A 21925-nucleotide genomic window follows, 5' to 3' on the forward strand; every position below is an offset into this window, starting at 1 on the left:
AATGCTTTTTGACAATTTTTTTTCTCGCCTCATTTCACAGTCCAACTGCCCATGTTTTCCTTATCAGATGACCTAGTTTTAGTAGAAAGAACCAGTGTGTGAATAATGAATTTGGAGGGGTAGAGTTCTGGCCCCAGTTCTGCCATTGCACTGGACCTTGGATTCCTTGGACCAGACAGTCTTTTTCCTTCTAGTTTAAAAATTCTACAGTTCTATCTTTGATTATGTTAAGTCTCCCCACTGGACCATAAATTTCACCACAGCCACCTGGCAGCAGCAACTAGAATTCATTTTTCCATTAAAAGATTCATTGAGCATCTACTCTCCCCACCAGACCACTGTGCTAAGCACTTGAGAAACAAAGATTTAAAAGGTCACACTTGGCTCTCTCAAGGAACTTGCTGTTTTAAAAGAAAGGCAGCTGATGAACAAGTGGCTCTAAGAGAGGGTGGGGCTTCCCTGGTGGTTACCTGCAACCTCTGTCCCACTTGGCTACAAATCGGGGGTTCCCATCACCCCCTCCTCGGGTTCGATAATTTGTTAGAACAGCTCACAGAACTCAGGAAAACAGTTTACTGACTTGTATTGTAAAAAGGATGCAACTCCGGGCTTCCCTGGTGGCACAGTGGTTAAGAATCCGCCTGCCAATGCAGGGGACATGGGTCCGATCCCTGGTCTGGGAAGATCCCACATGTTGCGGAGCAACTAAGCCGTGGGCCACAACTACTGAAGCCTGCATGCCTAGAGCCCATGCTCCGCAACAAGAGCAGCCACTGCAATGAGAAGCCCACGCACCACAACAAAGAGTAGGCCCTGCTTGCTGCAACTAGAGAAAGCCCGTGTGCAGCAACGAAGACCCAACACAGCCAATAAATAAATAAAATTTTTTAAAAAACCCATCATACTTTAAGAAAAAAAAAAGACAGAGTGGTGAGTACTTATGATTGGGAGTGTCAGGGAGGGCTTCCCAGAGGAGATATCTCTGAGGGGAGGGAGGAACAGGAATGAGACAGATGAGGGAAGGACATTTTAGACAAAGGATACAGAAAACACAAAAGCCTAGAAGTAAAAGAGAGCAAGGTATGTGTTCTTTCTTGGAACTTGACAGGTTTGTTAAACTGGCACATTGAGGCATGGAGGGAAGGGGAAATGGAGTCGATGAGCCTAGCTCTGGACAAGTTTGGGTGCTGGTAGAAAATTCAGGTATGTTTCTCACATGAGCTGAGAAATCTGGTTTAGATATAGAGAAGAAAGTCATAAGCATGAAGAAGTCATTGAAGCCACAGGAGTAGATGATATCACTCAGGAGGAGTGAGTGGAGTAGCATGTTTACTGTAGTTCACAGAAGAGGGAGCTCTGGATTGGCTCCAAGGAATTCATGAAATAGGTACAAAAATTTTCTTTAAATTTCTCTCATATTTTGTTTGAATATTACCATAGTATAAAATAAATTTTAAATGTCTAATTCTGTTCTTGTGCACTCATCATCATGGCATGATAGTCTACAATAATTTTCTGTTTTCAGAAATAAAAGAAAGCATACGCTGTCATTATTATGACCTACATGTTCCTTCGTTTACTTTGGGTCTATTTTAAGTTGAAAGATGCCAAGGCAAAGGACTAAAGCAAAGCTACTTTATTCATCCTTTGGTTTTACTATCATTAATTAACACAGGGATCAGCCAACTTTTTCTGCAAAGGGCCAGATAGTAAATATTTTCAGTTCTGCAGGTCATAACATTTCTGTAAGAACTACTTAACTCTATTGTGTGAAGCCAGCTATATACTGTATGTAAACTAATGAGCATGGATGTGTTCCAATAAAACTTTATTTATAAAAACATGTGGTGCTTTTTGTTTTTTTTGTTTCTTGGAGAAGGCTTGATTTGAAAAGGTTGGAATTTCTTCAGAACTTGAATTTGTACCAACACAAAACCTGGTCTTGCAGCTTTCTACCAGGTTGCTGATCATGACAGTGCAAGTTTATAACTTAGAGCAATGGAATAAACTTAAACTACTGAACCTTTCAATGTTCTTATGCTCTCCAGAAAAACAAACAATTTTCCCCCTGTGCTTTTGTTTTTTCATGGAAGACCTGAAAGCTCTGCCATTTCATTTCAAACTGCAACTGGATAAAACTACTACTCTCTCCACTGTACCTAGCATCTGGGGTTTGTTTGTAGTACAGATACTCACTTTATAAAAATCTTATTTTGTGAAAAGCACTTTTTGTCAATCAAAAGTTGGACTGGAAGAAAAATCCGAGTACCACTTACAATGGGTAGTAACACATCTGGTTGTACTGTCTGGAGAAAAAGGAAGCTCTACCCACATAATATCTCGATCACTGTGTTCTATATGACTTGCAAGAGATCAAAGACTAGACCCACAACCCTGAAGGAATCTTGTCAACTTCGTAGGAAATGGGGTTTTGGAGTACTGACTTTCCAGGAGGCTTAGTCAAGAAACAGGAGCAGATAGAAGTCATCCTTTCTTGGCTTTCCAGAGATGAAGCATTAAAAAGCATGACTGAAAATTGACAGAAGTACTGTTGTTGTTATTTTTTAAAATTAGTTAAATAATTTTTAATTGAAGTATAGTTGATGTACAATACTATATAAGTTTCAGGTGTACAACACAGGATTCACAATTTTTAAAGGCTGTATTCCATTTATAACCATTATAAAATACTGGCTAAATTCCCTGTATTGCACAAGATATCCTTGTAGTGTATTTATTTTATACATAGTAGTTTGTGCCTCTTAATCCCTTACCCCTAACTTGCCCCTCCCCACTTCCCTCTCCCCAGTGGTAACCATCAGTTTGTTCCCTCTTAGCAAAATATCTTCCAAGTCCATCCATGTTGTTACAAATGGCAAAATATCATCATTTATTTTATGGCTGAGTAGTATCCATTGTATATATATACCACAGCTTCTTTACCCATTCATCTGTTAATGGACACTTCGGTTGCTTCTATATCTTGGCTATTGTAAATAATGCTGCTATGAACACTGGGGTGCATGTATCTTTTCAAATTAGTGTTTTCGTTTTTTTCAGATATATACCCAGTAGTAGAACTGCTGGGTCACGTGGTAGTTGTATTTTTAGTTTTTTGAGATGTACCGTTTTAATCTTATTTTTTTTAAATAAGAGAATTTATTGGGGAATTTATTAATGTTTGGCTTATTTGTGGTTATTTTTTTCCCCAATGAATGACATAAATCTTTTGTTTAAGGCTCTGCAATCAGTATCATAGATGCTACTAAGAATCTATTTGCTGTTTTGGCTAAGTTGCCATTTTAGAAGAGCAATGGGGAAACAACTATATATATAAGTCTTCTTATGTTGGAGGAAGTACTTCTGTAAGCTGGAATACACTGAAGGAACCTCGTCAAATTCTTTGCATACACAAATCACGAGGCACATGAAAATACAACTCTTTTGAAGGCCACTCCTGTTCAGACAATCTTACAATTAAAATATGGATTTATAATACTTTTCTTGCCCACACATACAGTGTAAGTGATATAAACCAGCCAAAGATGACTTCATTGTCTTGAGGACAAAGAAACTGATGTGGTATAATTTTGATTAAAACGTCTTAGAGAATTCTGGTACTCTCTGACACATGTCTCCCTAGATACTTAATTTAATAGTCAAAGGATTTCAGCACTTGTTGCCACCAGAATGAAAAGTGTAAATTGATTTGGCTGTCAAAGTTGATAAGCATACTGCCATGTAAAAAAATCTCTATATAACTTCAACATTTTATTCAGGTCAAACAGCAGCTTTCTCATTGAAATTCATTTTTAAGCAGGCTTAAAATTTACTTTTTCTTTCATTTATAAAATGAAGGGATTCATTTCAATTATTTTCCCAGGAATTTGCCATTAATTTTGCATCAAAGTTTAATTAAACCTGGTGGATTAATCAAATGTGTTTTATTGCCACTACCTATTAGAATCTCCAAGTGACAGAAGAAAAATTTTAAAAAGATATCATTACCTAGGACAAAGGGAATAGGACAGAGACACTGCAAATGAAAGATTAAAAAAAGAACAAAGCTTTTGAAAACCAGAAAGCTGCCTGATATTTCAGAGGAATAGCTTACAACCTAAGCAGCTAAGGGTGGTGACACCAATGAGAAGTCTGAGATAATTTGTGAAGACTGATTATCCTTATGTAATCTATGAAAAAAAAAAATTTCCGAGATAATTTAAAAACTGTATGCAAATTTTGAGTTAATGTACTCACACCCATTGTCTGACAGGGACTCTCATAAGATTCTTATAGTGATCATGAGAGAAAGTAAGAATATGCTTTGTGGACAAAATGTTAAAAATTTTCATGTCAGGTCCTTATGGATCTTCTAATTTAATCATCTTAGCTTTATGTAAGAGAGAAGCCTCAAACCACTCAACCATTTAGTGGCAAGAGCTGAGCCTAGAGCCTGGATCTCCTGACTCCAATGCCAACGTCTTTTCTTTTTTTTGGCCGCGCCCCGTGGCTTGCATGATCTCAGTTCTGCCCAGGCCACGGCAGTGAAAGCCTGGAATCCTAACCACTAGGCCACCAGGGAACTCCCTCAGCATCTTTCTTCTTCAGCAAATTGCCTCAATGTCAGTGAACTGAAACACATGTGAAAAGAGAGACCTAAGCCTGTATGTGGTATAGTCATCCCTTGGTATCCATGGGGGATTGGTTCCAGGACCCTCATGGATACCAAAATCCATGGATGCTTAAGTCCCTTATATAAAATGGAGAAACAGAACCTATGCACATCCTCCCATATACTAAATCATCTCTAGATTACTTGTAAAACCTAATACAATGTAAATGCTATGTAAATACAATGTAAATAGTTCCCAGAGTGCAGCCAATTCAAGTTTTGCTTTTAGGAACTTTCTGGAATTTTTTTTTTTTTGTGGGGGCGTGGATATTTTCGATTTGGGGTTGTTGAATCCACAGGTACAGAACCTGTGGATGCTGAGGGCCAACTGTACTTATAAAAGCAACATAAAGGTGTAATCCTCATACCTGATCCTGGGTACTGGAAGACATTCTGCTGCATCTGAGGACTGATTCCAGTGCCAAACTGGCCTCCCATGTTTCCTGTCATGCCTCTGTTGACCATGCTGTTGCGGTTGGCCAAGGTTGCCTCAGGATTTGCTGCCAGTTGTGAAAACGGGCTGGTAGAAGCAGGTGGGGTTCCTGGATTTGTACCATAGTTTGGTGGGTAGGGGAATTGCTGCGGAGCACCCTGAGGAAGACGGGGGTTCCCCATTTGAACTGGCAGTCCAGATGAGGGAGGGAGGTTGTTCCCAAAGCTTTGCTGCCTCATAAGCATGGCTCTTTGCTGCTGTATTAGCTGCCTCTGTCGGTGCTGTTGACTATACAGCTCCCGCTGGCGCTGTGCCAACATTTGGGCATTCAGGGGTGGCTAAAAAAGAGAGAAAAAAATCCTCACTTACTAATATTATTATGATTACCACCTATCTTGGACAGCTTACAGGATTAAGCCTAGTAGCTTGGAGCAACAGAATATGTAGCAATTATCAGTGTACAAGGGAAACTAAAACAGAAAAGGAAGAAAACCTCTTAAGTAATAGCTACAGGAGAGAAAATAGTACACTTTAGATTAAAGTCACACAGAACTGATAAGTCTAAGAAAGCATATATTGTACAGGAGAGGAAATAGTACATTTTACAGATTAAAGTCACATAGGTCTGATAAGTCTTAAGAAAGCATATATTGATTAGTATTATAATATAGGTCATGAAAACCATAAAGAAAAGAAATAAAATGTGCTTGATGACTTCTATCTTATCTGGCATTAGGTTGTTAGGGGACATTTTAAATTTTCATTTCCAAAAAATTCACTGTGTTTCTAGTATGGTGAAACTTAGTTTTCCCTTTTCTCTTGGAGATCATTTATTCCACTTTACTTAAATGAAATGTGATAACAGGTGATTTTAATTTTCTGTATTTTCCTAATTATCTATAATGAATGTGCATTATCTTCACAATTAGAAAAACCTACAAATACCATTAAAAAAGGAAGAATCAGAAATCCGGGATCCAATGCCAAATGGTCACTTAAGAAGCAAATAATTAATTACGAACAAAATAATAAGCAGAAATAAGTGAACCCAGGTATCTTATATTATTGTTGCAGTGTAAGACTGCTCCAGGCATTAGAGTAACTGTTTTAATAGCTATAATATTATGAATGATGAAAGAAGTGGTAAAATTAGGTTGAAGTCACTTTCTGGTCTAACTTGCAAAGCAACATGGCATGTCAACAAAGCCTTTGTCAGAAAATGTCCATTCAGGTTTAGGAGCTGATTAAAGCATACAGCTCCATAAAAATGAAAATTGCCAACCAGATGAAGTTTAATCTGGAAGAAACTATGACATAATGACTTCTTGATAGAATTCGTCTTTATGTGAATTCCAACAGTGGGGTCTTGTTTCCTTATAACCTAATTACCCTTGCAAGAGCTAACCACTGAGATTTTTAAGACAGTGAAACCCAAGTCTGGATCCATGAAGATGTCAACATCTGCTGCTAAACAGCAGTTTCTATCAATATTTATCCTTTTGGTTAGTATTTGCTCCCAATCCTTTTAGGTCCATTTTATGGAGAAGTGTTTTGTTCCAATCCTCTCTAAAATACCTCATCTCCCAAATGTTTGTGTAATTTGTTGGGAAACCATAAAAAAAATGGTTGAGGGAATTCCCTGGTGATCCAGTGGTTAGGACTCAGCGCTTTCACTGCCATGGGCCTGGGTTCAATCCCTGGTCAGGGAACTAAGATCCCATAAGCTGCGTGGTGCAGCCAAAAAAAAAAAAAAAAAAAGTAGTTGAAGCAAAAATATTAAAGTACATGCAGAAGTTAAATAGGGAGGAAGCACTAGATAACACTTAGAAGCCTACACCATTCTTTTTATGTTTAGTTCCAATGGCTCTGGGTTCACACACAAAGAATCATTAAAACAAATAAAAAACAAAAAGCTGATGCTCAGACTGAGTGGAGAACACAAGGTAGTTAAGATAACTAAGCAATGATCAGGTTTCGGGTACCATACACACAGTTTCATATCCGAGGCTTCTTATTACTGGTACTAATCAGGACAGCAATAAGAGTTTTCTACTTAGTCACCTGATATCTAACAGCAATGACAATAAAAACAACAAAACGAAACAAAGAACCCTCAGCTTTACATCAAATATCAGGAAGGGGTATCACAAGTTGATTATAAACTCATTCTAGAAGAAAGCTACAGTACAAACATTATTAAAAGATCAGTTCACAGACCATTTCAAAGATACTCAAGTCAACACTTTAAGAAATACAGTTTGGTTTATGGGTTAGAGAAGTACTAACAATGCCTGGTTTTCTCATGTTACCTGAGGTGTAATTTGCTGCTGCATGCCTGATCTCATATTGATGCCAACAGGAGCATTTGCTGCAAACTGGTTCAAGATAGCTTGCCGATTTTGGTGGATCAACTAGAGAAAAATGGAAACAATGAGATATATTTCTACATATAAACATATAGCATGGCCCTTTTAGAGTAACACAAACTTTTTATTGATTATTAAGAGGTTCTAGTATTGAAAGTTTAATAAGATTACTTCCCATGTTTATTTGCCAAAAGGTTGTCAATTCCTAACATTTATCAAGTATTTTCTGCCTACTGAACTCTAAATATGGCAGAGCATTTAAAAGTAGAATACAGGACTTCCCTGGTGGCACAGTGGTTAAGAATCTGCCTGCCAATGCAGGGGACATGGGTTCGAGCCCTGGACCGGGAAGATCCCATATGCCGTGAAGCAACTAAACCCGTGCACCACAACTACTGAGGCTGTGCTCTAGAGCCTGTGAGCCACAACTACTGAGCCCATGTGCCACAACTACTGAAGCCTGTGCACCTAGAGCCTATACTCCACAACAAGAGAAGCCACCACAATGAGAGGCCCATGCACTGCAACGAAGAGTAGCCCCCACTCGCCGTAAATAGAGAAAGCCCGCACACAGCAGTGAAGACCCAACTCAGCCAAAAATAAAATAATAAATTAATTTTTTAAAAAGTAGAATACATACATACAACATACATGTATATATACGTACATACATATGTATAAATGCATATATACCTATATGCATAAATATATTATATGTGTATGTATTCTAGTTTTATTTTTTTTTAATTATTATTTTTTATTTATTTATTTTTTTGCGGTATGTGGGCCTCTCACTATTGTGGCCTCTCCCGTTGCAGAGCACAGGCTCCGGACGCACAGGCTCAGCGGCCATGGCTCACGGACCTAGCCGCCCTGCGGCATGTGGGATCCTCCCAGACTGGGGCACGAACCTGTGTCCCCTGCATCGGCAGGTGGACTCTCAACCACTGTGCCACCGGAAGCCCTGTATTCTACTTTTAAATGCTCTACCATATTGTGTTCTGCAGTGTTTATACATATATATACACACACAAACATGTTTATCATGCTTTTAAAAACATGTTAATACTTAGTTATTTCAGATTCACCAAGATGGTGGAGGAGTAGGAAGACATGGAGTTCATCTCCTTCCACAAATGTATCAAGAATACATGGAACAATTCTCACAGAACACCAGATGAACACTAGTAGAAGACCTTGGACACTGGAAAGGACAAAAAAGATCCCTGCATAACTGGACAGATGAAAGAAACAAGGGAAAAAGAAGAGGAGAGGAAGTGGAATGGGATCTGTGCCCCTGGTGGGGAGCTGAAGCAGAAGAAAGGTTCCCGCATCCAGGGAAGCCCCCTCACCAATGAGGAAATCAGTTGGGACAGAAGGGGAGCATCTGAGGCTGTCGGAGGAGGGTGAAATGGCTGTCTGTGGCAGACAGGACAGATCTACACAGATGGTCCGCGCCACAGCCATCCACGCCCCAGACTGGGACATGTGTCCGCCGGTGCACATGGGGGCTGAGAGCTGGAACACGGGGACTGGAGAGCAAACCTGCAGGGAGGACTGCTGTTGGCTGTGAGGAGATAGCCTAAGGGGACAGGAGGGAGGAAACCCACAACGAGGAATGCTTGTGGAGGAAACCCAGACTGCCATAGAAGCAAGGTGCCTCTGTTGAGTGATGCACAGTGGGTGGAGCTGCCACTGCAGCCTCTCTCTCCCCATGTGCTGGGCCATGCCCTTCCAGGTGCTAGAAAAAGCCCCCTCCAGGGCTGACCTTCTTGCACCAGCTGCCAGGTGCTAGGAAAGCCTCCCACTGGGCCAGATCTCTTATGACTGTAGCCACTGGCTTTCCCACACACCTGTCACTGCCAGGGTGCCCATGACCCAGGCAGTCACGCCACCTCCATGCCCTGTCCTCAGCAGTGCAGACCCAAATGCTCCATGGCAGCCTCGGGGGCAGACTCCTGTGGGTGGCCCAAATGCAGAGGTGAGGCTAAAACCACAGCTAAGCTGTAGGGGCGGATCGACTGAGGAAGAGGAAAAAAAATCTTTCCATGCAGCTGCACAAACCACAGATTAAATCCCTGCTTTCAGCTTGGTAAACCCTGCATCTATGGAATATCTGAACGGACGGTGAGTGTTCCCACAACTGAAACTGGCCTAGCGCTAGCAGCTGTGGACTTTGGGGACTAGTACATGTGGAAGCTGAGCCAGGTCAGCGTCTTAGCTGCCCCATAGTGTCCACAGAGGGACCAGAGACCTACCTAGAGGTTTTGGAGGGCTTCCTGGGGAGGTGAAGGTTGGCTGTGACTCATGGTGGGGGCAATGACACTGATAGCTGAGACCCCAGGAAAATATAATTATTACTATTTTTTAAAATGTTTTGTTGCTGATTTTTTATTATTATTTGTTCTTATTTTCATTTAGCTTTCAAACATTTTTTTATATTTTTAATTGTTTTATATTTCTATTTCTATGTTACTTTTTGTTGTTCTTTTTCTTTCCTTTGTTCTATTTTCTTTTAATCTTTTCTCCTTTGTTCTATTTGTTCTTATCTTTTTAAAATCATTTTTAAACAATCATTTTTGTGTGTTTGTTTTGTTTTCTTTGCTTTTTCCTTCAGTTTGCATTCTGCTTTTCTTTTGTTTCTTATTTTTTGTTTTTGTTGATTTTGTTTTTAATTGTTTGATTTCATTTTGAGGTTCTTTTGTTTGTCTGGTTATTCTCGTTTTTTTTTCCTGTTTTCGTTTTTGTTTCTTATTTTGTATGTGTGTGTTTGTTTTCTTTGTTTCTGTTTGGTTTTGTTTTTACCGTTTGTTTGTTTGTTAATTGTTTTTGTTGATGTTTGCTTGCCCAGGAAATTTTTTTTTTTTTTTTTTGCAGTATGCGGGCCTCTCACTGTTGTGGCCTCTCCCGTTGCGGAGCACAGGCTCCAGACACGCAGGCTCAGCGGCCATGGTTCATGGGCCGAGCTGCTCCACGGCATGTGGGATCTTCCCAGACTGGGGCACGAACCTATATCCCCTGCATCGGCAGGTGGACTCTCAACCACTGCGCCACCAGGGAAGCCCCCCAGGAAATATTAATTGGCGAGAGCTCTCCCGGAGGCCTCCATCTCAACTCCAAGACCCAGCTCCACCAACTGCTTGCAGGCTTCAGTGCTGAACGCCCCAAGCCAAACAATAAGCAAGACGGGAACACAAACCCACCCATCAGCAGACGGGCTGCCTCGAGTACTAAGCCCACAGAAACCCCCAAACACACCACCTGACGTGGCCCTGCCCATCAGAGGGACAAGATCCAGCTCCACCCACCAGAACACAGGCACGAGTCCCTCCCACCAGGAAGCCTACACAAGCCACTGGACCAACCTCACCCACTGGGGGCAGACACCAGAAGCAAAAGGAACTACAACCTTGCAGCCTGAGGAAAGGAGACCTCAAACAGAGTAAGCCAGACAAAATGAGAAGACAGAGAAATATGTTGCAGACAAAGGAGCAAGGTAAAAACCCACAAGACCAAATAAATGAAGAGGAAATAGGCAATCTACCTCAAAAAGAATCTAGAGAAATGATAGTAAAGATGATCCAAAATCTCAGAAATAGAATGGAGGAAATACGAGAAATGTTCAACAAGGACCTAGAAGAACTAAAGAACAAACAAACAGTGATGAACAACACAATAACTGAAGTTAAAAAATATACTAGAAGGAATCAACTGCAGAATAACTGATGAAGAAGAATGGATAAGTGAGCTGGAAGACAGAATGGTGGAAATAACTGCTGAGGAACAGAATAAAGAAAAAAGAATGAAAAGAATTGAGGACAGTCTCAGAGACCTCTGGCACAACATTAAATGCACCAATATTCGAATTATAGGGGTACCAGAAGAAGAAGAAAAAGAGAAAGGGTGTGAGAAAATATTTGAAGAGATTATAGTTGAAAACTTCCCTAATATGGGAAAGGAAATAGTCAGTTAAGTCCAGGAAGCACAGAGCATCCCATACAGGATAAACCCAAGGAGAAACACTCTGAGACATATATTAACCAAATTAACAAAAAATTAGATACAAAGAAAAAATATTAAAAGCAGCAGGGAAAAGCAATAAATAACATACAAGGGAATCCCCATAAGGTTATCAGCTGATCTTTCAGCAGAAACTCTGCAGGCCAGAAGGGAGTGGCAGGATATATTTAAAGTGATGAAAGGGAGAAACCTACAACCAAAATTACTCTACCCATTAAGGCTCTCATTCAGATTTGATGGAGAAATCAAAAGCTCTACAGACAAGCAAAAGCTAACAGAATTCAGCATCACCAGATCAGCTTTGCAACAAATGCTAAAGGAACTTCTCTAGGCAGGAAACACAAGAGAAGAAAAAGACCTACAAAAACAAACCCAAAACAATTAAGAAAATGGTAATAGGAACACACATATCGATAATTACCTTAAATGTAAATGGATTAAATGCTCCAACCAAAAGACACAGACTGGCTGAATGGATACAAAAACAGGACCTGTATATACATTATCTACAAGAGACCTATTTCAGACCTAGGGATACATACAGACTGAAAGTGAGGGGATGAAAAAATATTCCATGCAAATGGAAATCAAAAGAAACCTAGAGTAGCAATACTTGTATCAGAAAAAACAGACTTTCAAATAAAGACCGTCACAAGAGAGAAGGAAGGACACCACATGACGATCAAGGGATCAATCCAAGAAGATGTAATAATTGTAAATATTTATGCACTCAACACAGGAGTACCTCAATACATAAGGCAAATGCTAACAGCCATAAAAGGGGAATTCAGCAGTAACATAATAATAGTGGGGGACTTTAGCACTCCACTTACTCCAATGGATAGATCATCCAGACAGAAATTTAATAAGGAAACACAAGTCTTAAATAACACATGAGACCACATAGACAATTGATATTTATAGGACATTCCATCTGAAAGCAGCAGAATACACTTGCTTCTCAAGGGCACACAGGACATTCTCCAGGATAGATCACATCCTGGGTCACAAATCAAGCCTTGGTAAATTTAAGAAAACTGAAATTGTATCAACCATCGTTTCTGACCACAATGCTATGAGATTAGAAATCAATTACAGGAAAAAGAACTGTAAAAAATACAAACACAGGGAGGCTAAACAATGTGCTACTACGTAACCAACAGATCACTGAAGAAATCAAAAAGGAAATTAAAAAATACCTAGAAACAAATGACAATGAAAACACGATGACCCAAAACTTATGGGTGGCAGCAAGAGCAATTCTAAGAGGGAAGTTTATAGCAATACAATCCTACCTCAAGAAACAGGAAAAATCTCAAATAAACAACCTAACGTTACACCTAAAGCAACTAGAGAAAGGACAAACAAAACCCAAAGTAACTAGAAGGAAAGAAATCATAAAGATCAGAGCAGAAATAAATGAAAGAGAAACAAAAAAAAATAGCAAAAATAAATAAAACTAAAAGTTGGTTCTTTGAAAAGATAAACAAAATTGATAAACCTTTAGTCAGACCCATCAAGAAAAAAAGGGAGATGACTCAAATCAATAAAATTAGAAATGAAAAAGGAGAAGCTTCAACTGACACTGCAGAAATAAAAAGGATCGTAAGAGACTACTACAAGCAACTATATGCCCATAAAATGGACTACCTGGAAGAAATGTACAAATTCTTAGAAAGGTACAACCTCCCAAGACTGAACCAGGAAGAAACAGAAAATAGGAACAGACCAATCACAAGCACTGAAATTGAAACTGTGATTAAAAATCTTCAAACAAACAAAAGTCCAGGACCAGAAAGCTTCACAGGCGAATTCTATCAAACATTTAGAGAAGAGCTAACACCTATCCTTCTCAAACTCTTCCAAAAACTTGCAGAGGGCGGAACACTCCCAAATTCATTCTACAAGGTCACCATCACCCTGATACGAAAACCAGACAACGATCTCACAGAAAATTGAAAATTACAGGCCAATATCACTGATGAATATAGTTACAAAAATCCTTAACAAAGTACTAGCAAACTGAACCCAGCAACACACTGAAAGGATCATACACCATAATCAAGTGGGATTTATATCAGGGATGCAGACTCTTCAATATATGCAAATCAATAAATGTGATACACTATATTAACAAACTGAGGAACAAAAACCATATGATCATCTCAATAGATGCAGAAAAAGCTTTTGACAAAATTCAACACCCATTTATGATAAAAAACACTCTCCAGAAAGTGAGCATAGAGGGAAACTACCTCAAGATAATAAAGGCCATATATGACAAATCCACAGCAAACATTATTCTCAATGGTGACAAACTGAAAGCATTTCCTCTAAAATCAGGAACAAGACAAGGGCGCCCACTATCACCACTATTATTCAACTTAGTTTTGGAAGTCCTAGCCACAGCAATCAGAGAAGAAAAAGAAATAAAACGAATCCAAATTTGCCAAGAAGAGGTAAAACTGTCACTGTTTGCAGATGACATGATACTATACAAAGACAATCCTAAAGATGCCACCAGAAAACTACTAGAGCTCATCAAGGAATTCAGTAAAGTCACAGGATACAAAATTAATACACAGAAATCTCTTGCATTCCTATACACTAACAATGAAAGATCAGAAAGAGAAATTAAGGAAACAATCCCATTCACCACTGCAACAAAAAGAATAAAATACCTAGGAATAAACCTACCTAAGGAGGCAAAAGACCTGTAGCAGAAAACTGTAAGATACTGATGAAAGAAATCAAAGACAACACAAACAGATAGAGAGACACATCATGTTCTTCGATTGGAAGAATCAATATTGTGAAAATGACTATGCTATCCAAAGCAATCTACAGATTCAATGCAATCCTTTTAAAATTATCAGTGGCATTTTTCACAGAATTAGAACAAAAAATGTTACAATTTGTATGGAAACACAAAAGACCTTGAACAGCAAAAGCAATGTTGAGAAAAAAAAAAAAACAAAGTTGGAGGAATCATGCTCCCTGACTTCAGACTATACTACAGGGCTACAGTAATCAAGACAGTATGGTACTGGCACAAAAACAGAAATATAGAACAATGGAACAGGATAGAAAGCCCAGAGATAAACCCACACACCTGTGGTCACCTAATCTATGAGAAAGGAGGCCAGAATATACAAAGGAGAAAAGATAGCCTCTTCAATAAGTGGTGCTGGGAGGGCTTCCCTGGTGGCGCAGTGGTTAAGAATCCGCCTGCCAACACAGGGGACACAGGTTCAAGCCCTGGTCCAGGAAGATGCCACATACTGCAGAGCAACTAAGCCCGTGCGCCACAACTACTGAGCCTACACTCTAGAGCTCACAAGCCACAACTACCGAAGCCCACGTGCCTAGAGTCCGTGCTCCGCAACAAGAGAAAGCCACCACAGCGAGAAGCCCGTGCACCACAATGAAGAGTAGCCCCCGCTCGCCGCAACTAGAGAAAGCCCGCACAGCAACGAAGACCCAATGTAGCCAAAAATAATAAATAAATAAAATACATTTATTAAAAAAATTAAGTGGTACTAGGAGAACTGGACAGCTACATGTAAAAGAATGAAATTACAACAGTCCCTAACACCATACACAAAAATAAACTCAAAATGGATTAAAGACCTAAATGTAGGGCCAGACACTATAAGACTCTTTTTAGAGGAAAACACAGGCAGAACACTCTTTGACATAAATTGCAGCAAGATCTTTTTTAACCCATCTCCTAGAGTAATGGAAATAAAAAGAAAAATAAACAAATAGGACCTAATTAAACTTAAAAGCTTTTTTGCACAGCAAAGGAAACCATAAACAAGACAATAAAACAACCCTCAGAATGGGAGAAAATATTTGCAAACAAAGCAACTGACAAAGGATTAATCTCCAAAATATATAAACAGTTCATGCAGCTCAATATCAGAAAAACAAACAACCCAATCAAAAAATGGGCAGAAGACCTAAATAGATATTTCTTTAAAGAAGGCATACAGATGGCCAACAAACACATGAAAAAGTGCTCAACATCACTAATTATTAGAGAAATGCAAAGCAAAACTACAATGAGATATCACCTCACACTGGTCAGAATGGCCATCATCTCAAAATCTACAAACAACAAATGCTGGAGAGGGTGTGGAGAAAAGGGAACCCTCTTGTGCTGTTGGTGGGAATGTAAACTGATACAGCCACTATGGAGAACAGTATGGAAGGTCCTTAAAAAACTAAAAATAGAACTACCACATGATCCAGCAATCCCACTACTGGGCATATACCTAGAGAAAACCATAATTCAAAAAGACACATGCACCCCAATGTTCACTGCAGCACTATTTACAACAGCCAGGACATGAAAGCAATCTAAATGTCCACTGACAGATGAATGGATAAAGAAGATGTGGTACGTATATACAATGGAATATTACACAGCCATAAAATGGAATGAAATTGGGTAATTTGTAGAGACGTGGATGGACCTAGAGACTGTCAGACAGAGTGAAGTAAGTCAGAAAGAGAAAAATAAATATTGTATATTAATGCATATATGTGGAATCTGAAAAAATTGGTATAGATGATCTTATTTACAAAGCAGAAATAGAGACTAGAGAACACACGTATGGATACCAAGGGGGATGTGGGGGTGGGGGTGGGAGGAATTGGGAGATTGGGATTGACATATATACACTATTGATACTATGTATAAAATAGATAACTGATGAGAACCTACTGTATAGTACAGGGAACTCTACTCAATGCTCTGTGGTGACCTAAATGGCAAAGAAATCCAGAAAAGAGGAGATATATGTATACATATAGCTGACTCACTTTGCTGTATGGTAGAAACTAACATAACATTGTAAAGCAAGTACACTTTAATAAAAATTTTTAAAAAAAGTTATTTCAGACACGTGCAATAATGGAGAAAAAAGAAACATCAGCCCTAGGTCTTAAACTGTCATGAGTAAAAAAGTAAATATACAATAGGGAACATTCTATAAAGGTCTGGAAGATGAATGGAAAAGTTGAGGTACTTCTGACTTGGAGGGTACCTGTCTGATGGGTACATATTTGGGGAAAATCCAACGTAATTTCATTAGCTGGAGGGAATTATATAAGAAACAAATGGTCTGAGAAAATGGACTATTTATTTAACTAGAAGAAGTAATTACTTTAGACCAGCATTTCCCAAATTGGTGTCCTAAAGAACATTGTTCTGCAGGATATTAATAGATGTGCCAGGAAAATAGCATGCTGTGCTGTATTAAGCATTGGAAATAATGGGTTACACAAGGTGAAACAGATTTCTTTACTGTATTAATTCTATGAGCCTTTAATTGGCCAAAGCACAGTGCAGAGCTCCAAGAAGGGGATAAACTATGCAATTTATTTATCATGAACATTTTTTTCTGACATATAGCCATTAACATTTATTATTATCTTCTAGAACAATCTTCTATGGAATATTAGTTTGAAAGATAATATCTATATCAGGCTTAGGATTCCAGGTCATAGGCATGCCTTAACTTTATCAAATAACAAAACAAGCATCCTCAGAAGTGATATCTCCTGATAAACAATCTATTGCTTAAAGGATTTCTTAGTCAACAATTTGATATGAATAAACTTTTCAGAGAGAGAACAGTAATAATATCAATACTGTTTTGTGTTTATACAGTACTTAATAATATATAAATTATTTATAAAATACATTGACATATCAATGTATTTTATTAAATTCATATTTAATTCATTTAATATATTTTAATATACTATTTGCAAACTAGAAAGCCTATGAAAATTTTATAAGAGAATCCAAAAAGCTGCAAACAGCTATCTCCAAAAAGCTCAATTCTTAACTCTAGTTTCATTCATTTTTTTTTTTTTTTTTCGGTACGCGGGCCTTTCACTGTTGTGGCTTCTCCGTTGCAGAGCACGGGCTCCGGACGCGCAGGCTCAGCGGCCATGGCTCACGGGCCGAGCTGCTCTGCGGCATGTGGGATCTTCCCGGACCGGGGCACGAACCCGTATCCCCTGCATCGGCAGGCGGACTCTTAACCACTGTGCCACCAGGGAAGCCCCTCATTCATTTTTTGACTCCCATTAGATTAGAAAACAAACTGATTTGGAGGGAAAAGCCCAATATAATATAAATATTAAAATTACAACTTTCAGGCACTGTGGAATAGGATAAAACATTCAGAATCACATCAAAAATAAAGATAACCAATATTATCATTCTAAAATACTCAAGTATGAAAATCTACATACTTTTTAAACTCAACAGACCTTGGACATAAGTTTAAATGAACCATAAGTTTTACAAAGATTTATCAAAAAACTCAGTATATGCAAGATAGTATATAAAGTTTTCAGGCTACAAAAGTGAGCAAATTTCTATTTTCTGGGAACTCTCTGTTGAGTGGCAGAGGCCAATACAGAAGTGCAACGCACAAGCGCTATACTGCATATATAGAGATATGTAGAGCAGCACTGGGGGAGCAACTAACTTAGCCTAGGACCTGAAGGCAGGGACCGAGAGCATGAGTGAGCTCAATGGGACCTTGAAAGATGAGAATGCCAGGTGGCAAAGAGGATGGTAGAGTTAACTCAAGGCAGAAAGAACAGCAAGTCTAAAAACAGAAGAGAAGGCAATGAGGATAGGTGAAAATACATTAATACTTAGCAATGAAGAGAAGTAAAATTGCCAGAAGTGTGGTAGTTGGGATTCCAAACTTACAGCTTTATATATTCTTTGAATTGTGAGATAACATGAAAATGAAATGGGTAGGGACAGAGGAAAAATGCTTGAGAACTAGTAAAAGTGAGAGAAGAACCTTAGAAAATAAATAGGTTACTGTTAGAAGTAGAAGGAATTATTCTAAAAGCAGCAATCTACAAGGACTTTCTGTTAAAGAAAAATTATTCCTGCCCTTGGAAAAACTCAGTTTATCTTTCCCTCCCCTTGACTGTGTGTACAACCTAACTAATGCTGTGTACAACAGTCTCACTCTAAACTGCTTCTTTCTGATCACTAAAATGCTACCCATTTTCCAGTAAGCAGGTCAAATTCTACTTCTTCCAAGGACATCTTCCTAAAAGGATCACCATATCCTTTATCTCCTCCAAAACCTTAACCTTTGGGGGATTAGGGAGTGGGAAGAGAGAAGCTGGTAATCCTTAGAGCTGGTTACACAAATTCAAAAGACTTTAAAGGTCACATCGCCAGGCTTGTGTTACTAAAGGAGATGTGGTGCTTGAGGCCAGAGGAAGAGCACAAACCCAGCCTATATGTATAAAATGCACACATGTGCACACACACACACACAATTTAGGGTTGCTGTCACTTTATCTGCCTGAATGGATTTTTTTCCAGTGCCTTAGCAAGAAGCCCTTCTACAGTAAACCTGAAAGATGATTACCTGGCCAAGAGGTTCTCAACCAGGGGTGACTTCTGCCCCATAAGGAAGAGTTGGCAATATATGATGACATTTTTGGTTACCACAGCTTGGGGAGGGGTTGCTACTAGTATCTGGTGGGTAGAGGCCAGGGATGTTGCTAAACATCCTTCAATGTACCAGTCCCCAAATGCTCACAGTGATGAGGTTGAGAACCCTGATTCAGCCACCACATAAATTCTTGCCAAAACAAAGAGTTCTTTAAGAAAGCTTATTCTTTTATCAGGCAGTTTTCATTGCCAGAAAGTTTTGCTTTTTGGGACTTTCTGGAATTTAAAAAAAATACTCTTTCTGATGCACAGTTGGTTTAATCTGCAGATGCGGAACCTGCAGACACAGAGGGCTGACTGTACACTATGTTTTGAATACCCAAAGCTGATTGTAAGTTCTGAAAATTGCCTATATCTTTTATTCTTTGTATTCGACTCAGTAACTAGTATGGTCCCCCTAAATATATTTTGTGAAAAATTCAATACAGGGGAACTATTAAGTATTTCTTATTGTGTTATCTAATAATGAATGACAAGTTATAACAAGAAGTAGTTTATCTTAAATAATACTCAGAACATGTTATTGTTTCCTTTGTTTCTGTTTTCTTCTTTCTCTTCCCTTAATTCCTCTTCGTGTCCTCTATTCCACTCTAGCATTTAAAAATTATTCCTGGGGCTTCCCTGGTGGCGCAGTGGTTGAGAATCCACCTGCCGATGCAGGGGACACGGGTTCGTGCCCTGATCCGGGAAGATCCCACATGCCGCGGAGCGGCTGGGCCCGTGAGCCATGGCCACTGAGCCTGCGCATCCGGAGCCTGTGCTCCGCAACTAGAGAGGCCACAACAGTGAGAGGCCCGCGTACCACACACACACAAAAAAATTATTCCTTAGTCTACCATTAAAAATATTTTTCATCCTATGTCATCTCTCTCTTTCTCCCTTTCATCATCTTCCTCTTTTTAAGTGGAATGGAAGCATATTTTATATTATTTATTATATTTACTGAATACAATTTTATAATAATAGCTAGTATTTACTAAGTGGGACTACATGCCAGGCACTGTGCTTTACATCTATGTTCTACATCTATTATCTCATTTAATCCACACAACACCTATGAGGTAAAGGAATTATTTATTAGATTCTTTTTACAGATGAGGAATCAGAGGCTTTAAAAAGCTAAATAATTTGACTATCAACCCACCTCAGATAAGGTTAAAACTAGAACTTGAAACTAGAGCTAACTCTTACAGCCATCTTATCATGCTGCCTAATATAATTTAGCTCCTTCTTCCTCTTTCTTTCTCTATTAGTAAGGCTCCAGGGAATTTCTTTTAAATGCTTTTTTAATTCAAAGCAATATAGACATATGGTTAAAAAAATACGAAAGATTAATAACAAGAAGCAACAATCTACAGTCCCGGTCCTGCTTCCCAGAAACAATACTTTTAACAGTTTGGGGTTTTGGTTCTTGATGATTATCCCTATAACTGCTGCTTATACAATCTTAAATATTTATGTCATTATACCTACTCATTATTTGTCATGAGAGAAAATACTTAACTCATCCACAACTCCCAGGACCCCCAAACTATCCCTTCCTCTGTTCTCCTAGTATTATGACATCATTAGGCTTTAATCACTCTAACTACAAACAACATAAACTTCATTTTGTGTTCAATTATAAACAATCTCTCTCTTTTTTAAAAACTTTTTATTTTATATTGGAGTATAGCTGATTAACAATGTTGTGAAAGTTTCAGGTGCACAGCAAAGAGACTCAGCCATACATACACATGTATCCATTCTCCCCCAAACTCCTCTCCCCTCCAGGCTGCCACATAACATTGAGCAGAGTTCCTGTGCTATACAGTAGGTCCTTGTTGGTTATCCAGTTTAAATATAGCAGTGTGTACATGTCAATCCCAAACTCCCTAACTATCCTTTCCCGCCACCCTTCCCCCTGGTAACTGTAAATTCATTCTCTAAGTCTGTGAGTCTGATAAACAGTATCTCTTGATGCTCTACTTTAGAAATTAATCAATGTTTCAATTTTATTAATTTAATAATTATATGATGTTCATCCTAAATATTTCTTATCTCAAAAAACAAGTAGATTCCTTTTAAACTGTTGGTGTCAAAGTACTTTGTTATGAGCTAGAAGTCTTTAATTGAATGAATGTCCCTTATTCTTATCCTAACAGACCAAGGATGACTTTGAGTCATAAAGGTTCTGGGAGTGGACTTGACACCTTTAGCAATTGGGCTGTCTTATTACAGAGGCAGAGAGAGTTAGCACATACCTTTAAAAACGATCATCAGCTGAACAAGAGTACTCACCTGCTGTTGTCCTTGTAATCGCTGTTGAAGTTGAAGTCTAAGTTGGTTGGGTGCAGCTGGAGGTCTGTTTAGAGTCTGCCTGGTCTGCATTCCCATGCCAGGTGAAAAAGCACCTCGAGGAGGTGTTACTTGAACAGGCATAGTCCCCAGTGAAGGTTTTTGCCTGACCATGCCTTGGAAAGGGCTAGAGAGATTGGCAGTAGGCGAAGGAGAAGAATAAGGCTGGGAATAAAGGTTGGGTCTTTCTTCCATCATCAATGGTGGTGTTGCTTGTTGTGGTGGAAATCTCTCTGATAATACATCTAATCCACCTCCCTGTTGGAAAATAAGCCAGAACATTTTACAAATAAATTTCTGGCAATAAATGGCATGCTTCTCTATATGATTTTGGATCTGAGAGCATGTTATCTCTAGAAAGTTTCATAATAATATATTCACGCTGAATTCATGAAGCTCTCCAGAAGTTTGCTACTTAAAGGAATCACTTATAAAAGTTACTTCTGAAATGGAGTAACAGATTAACTGAGATGTTTAAAATCTCAGTAAAGAGATGAAAATATAGTTAAAATAAGGGCCTTACATCAATGAAATAAAGCTAAATGGTTTGAAAAGAACCTCACTGCAAAGTCTAAGAATCAACAAATGTT

At 38.8% G+C, this 21925-nt stretch overlaps 1 protein-coding gene across 14 annotated transcripts in view; it reads right to left on the minus strand.

Annotated features, from left to right (window-relative positions):
- The window catches only part of NCOA1 (nuclear receptor coactivator 1), a 260566-nt gene that overhangs the window by 21941 nt on the left and 216700 nt on the right, over positions 1 to 21925 (minus strand). For all 14 annotated transcript variants that reach the window (XM_067007989.1, XM_067007981.1, XM_067007992.1 and 11 more), the window contains 3 exons: positions 21279 to 21593; positions 7415 to 7516; positions 5041 to 5443 (listed from right to left, as the gene is read on the minus strand). In XM_067007989.1, coding sequence (XP_066864090.1) covers positions 5041 to 5443; positions 7415 to 7516; positions 21279 to 21593 — 820 coding nt within the window. The remainder of the gene's footprint in view (positions 1 to 5040; positions 5444 to 7414; positions 7517 to 21278; positions 21594 to 21925) is intronic.

This window comes from Kogia breviceps, chromosome 11 (assembly GCF_026419965.1).
Source record: "Kogia breviceps isolate mKogBre1 chromosome 11, mKogBre1 haplotype 1, whole genome shotgun sequence".
Taxonomy (NCBI): Eukaryota; Metazoa; Chordata; class Mammalia; order Artiodactyla; family Physeteridae; genus Kogia; species Kogia breviceps.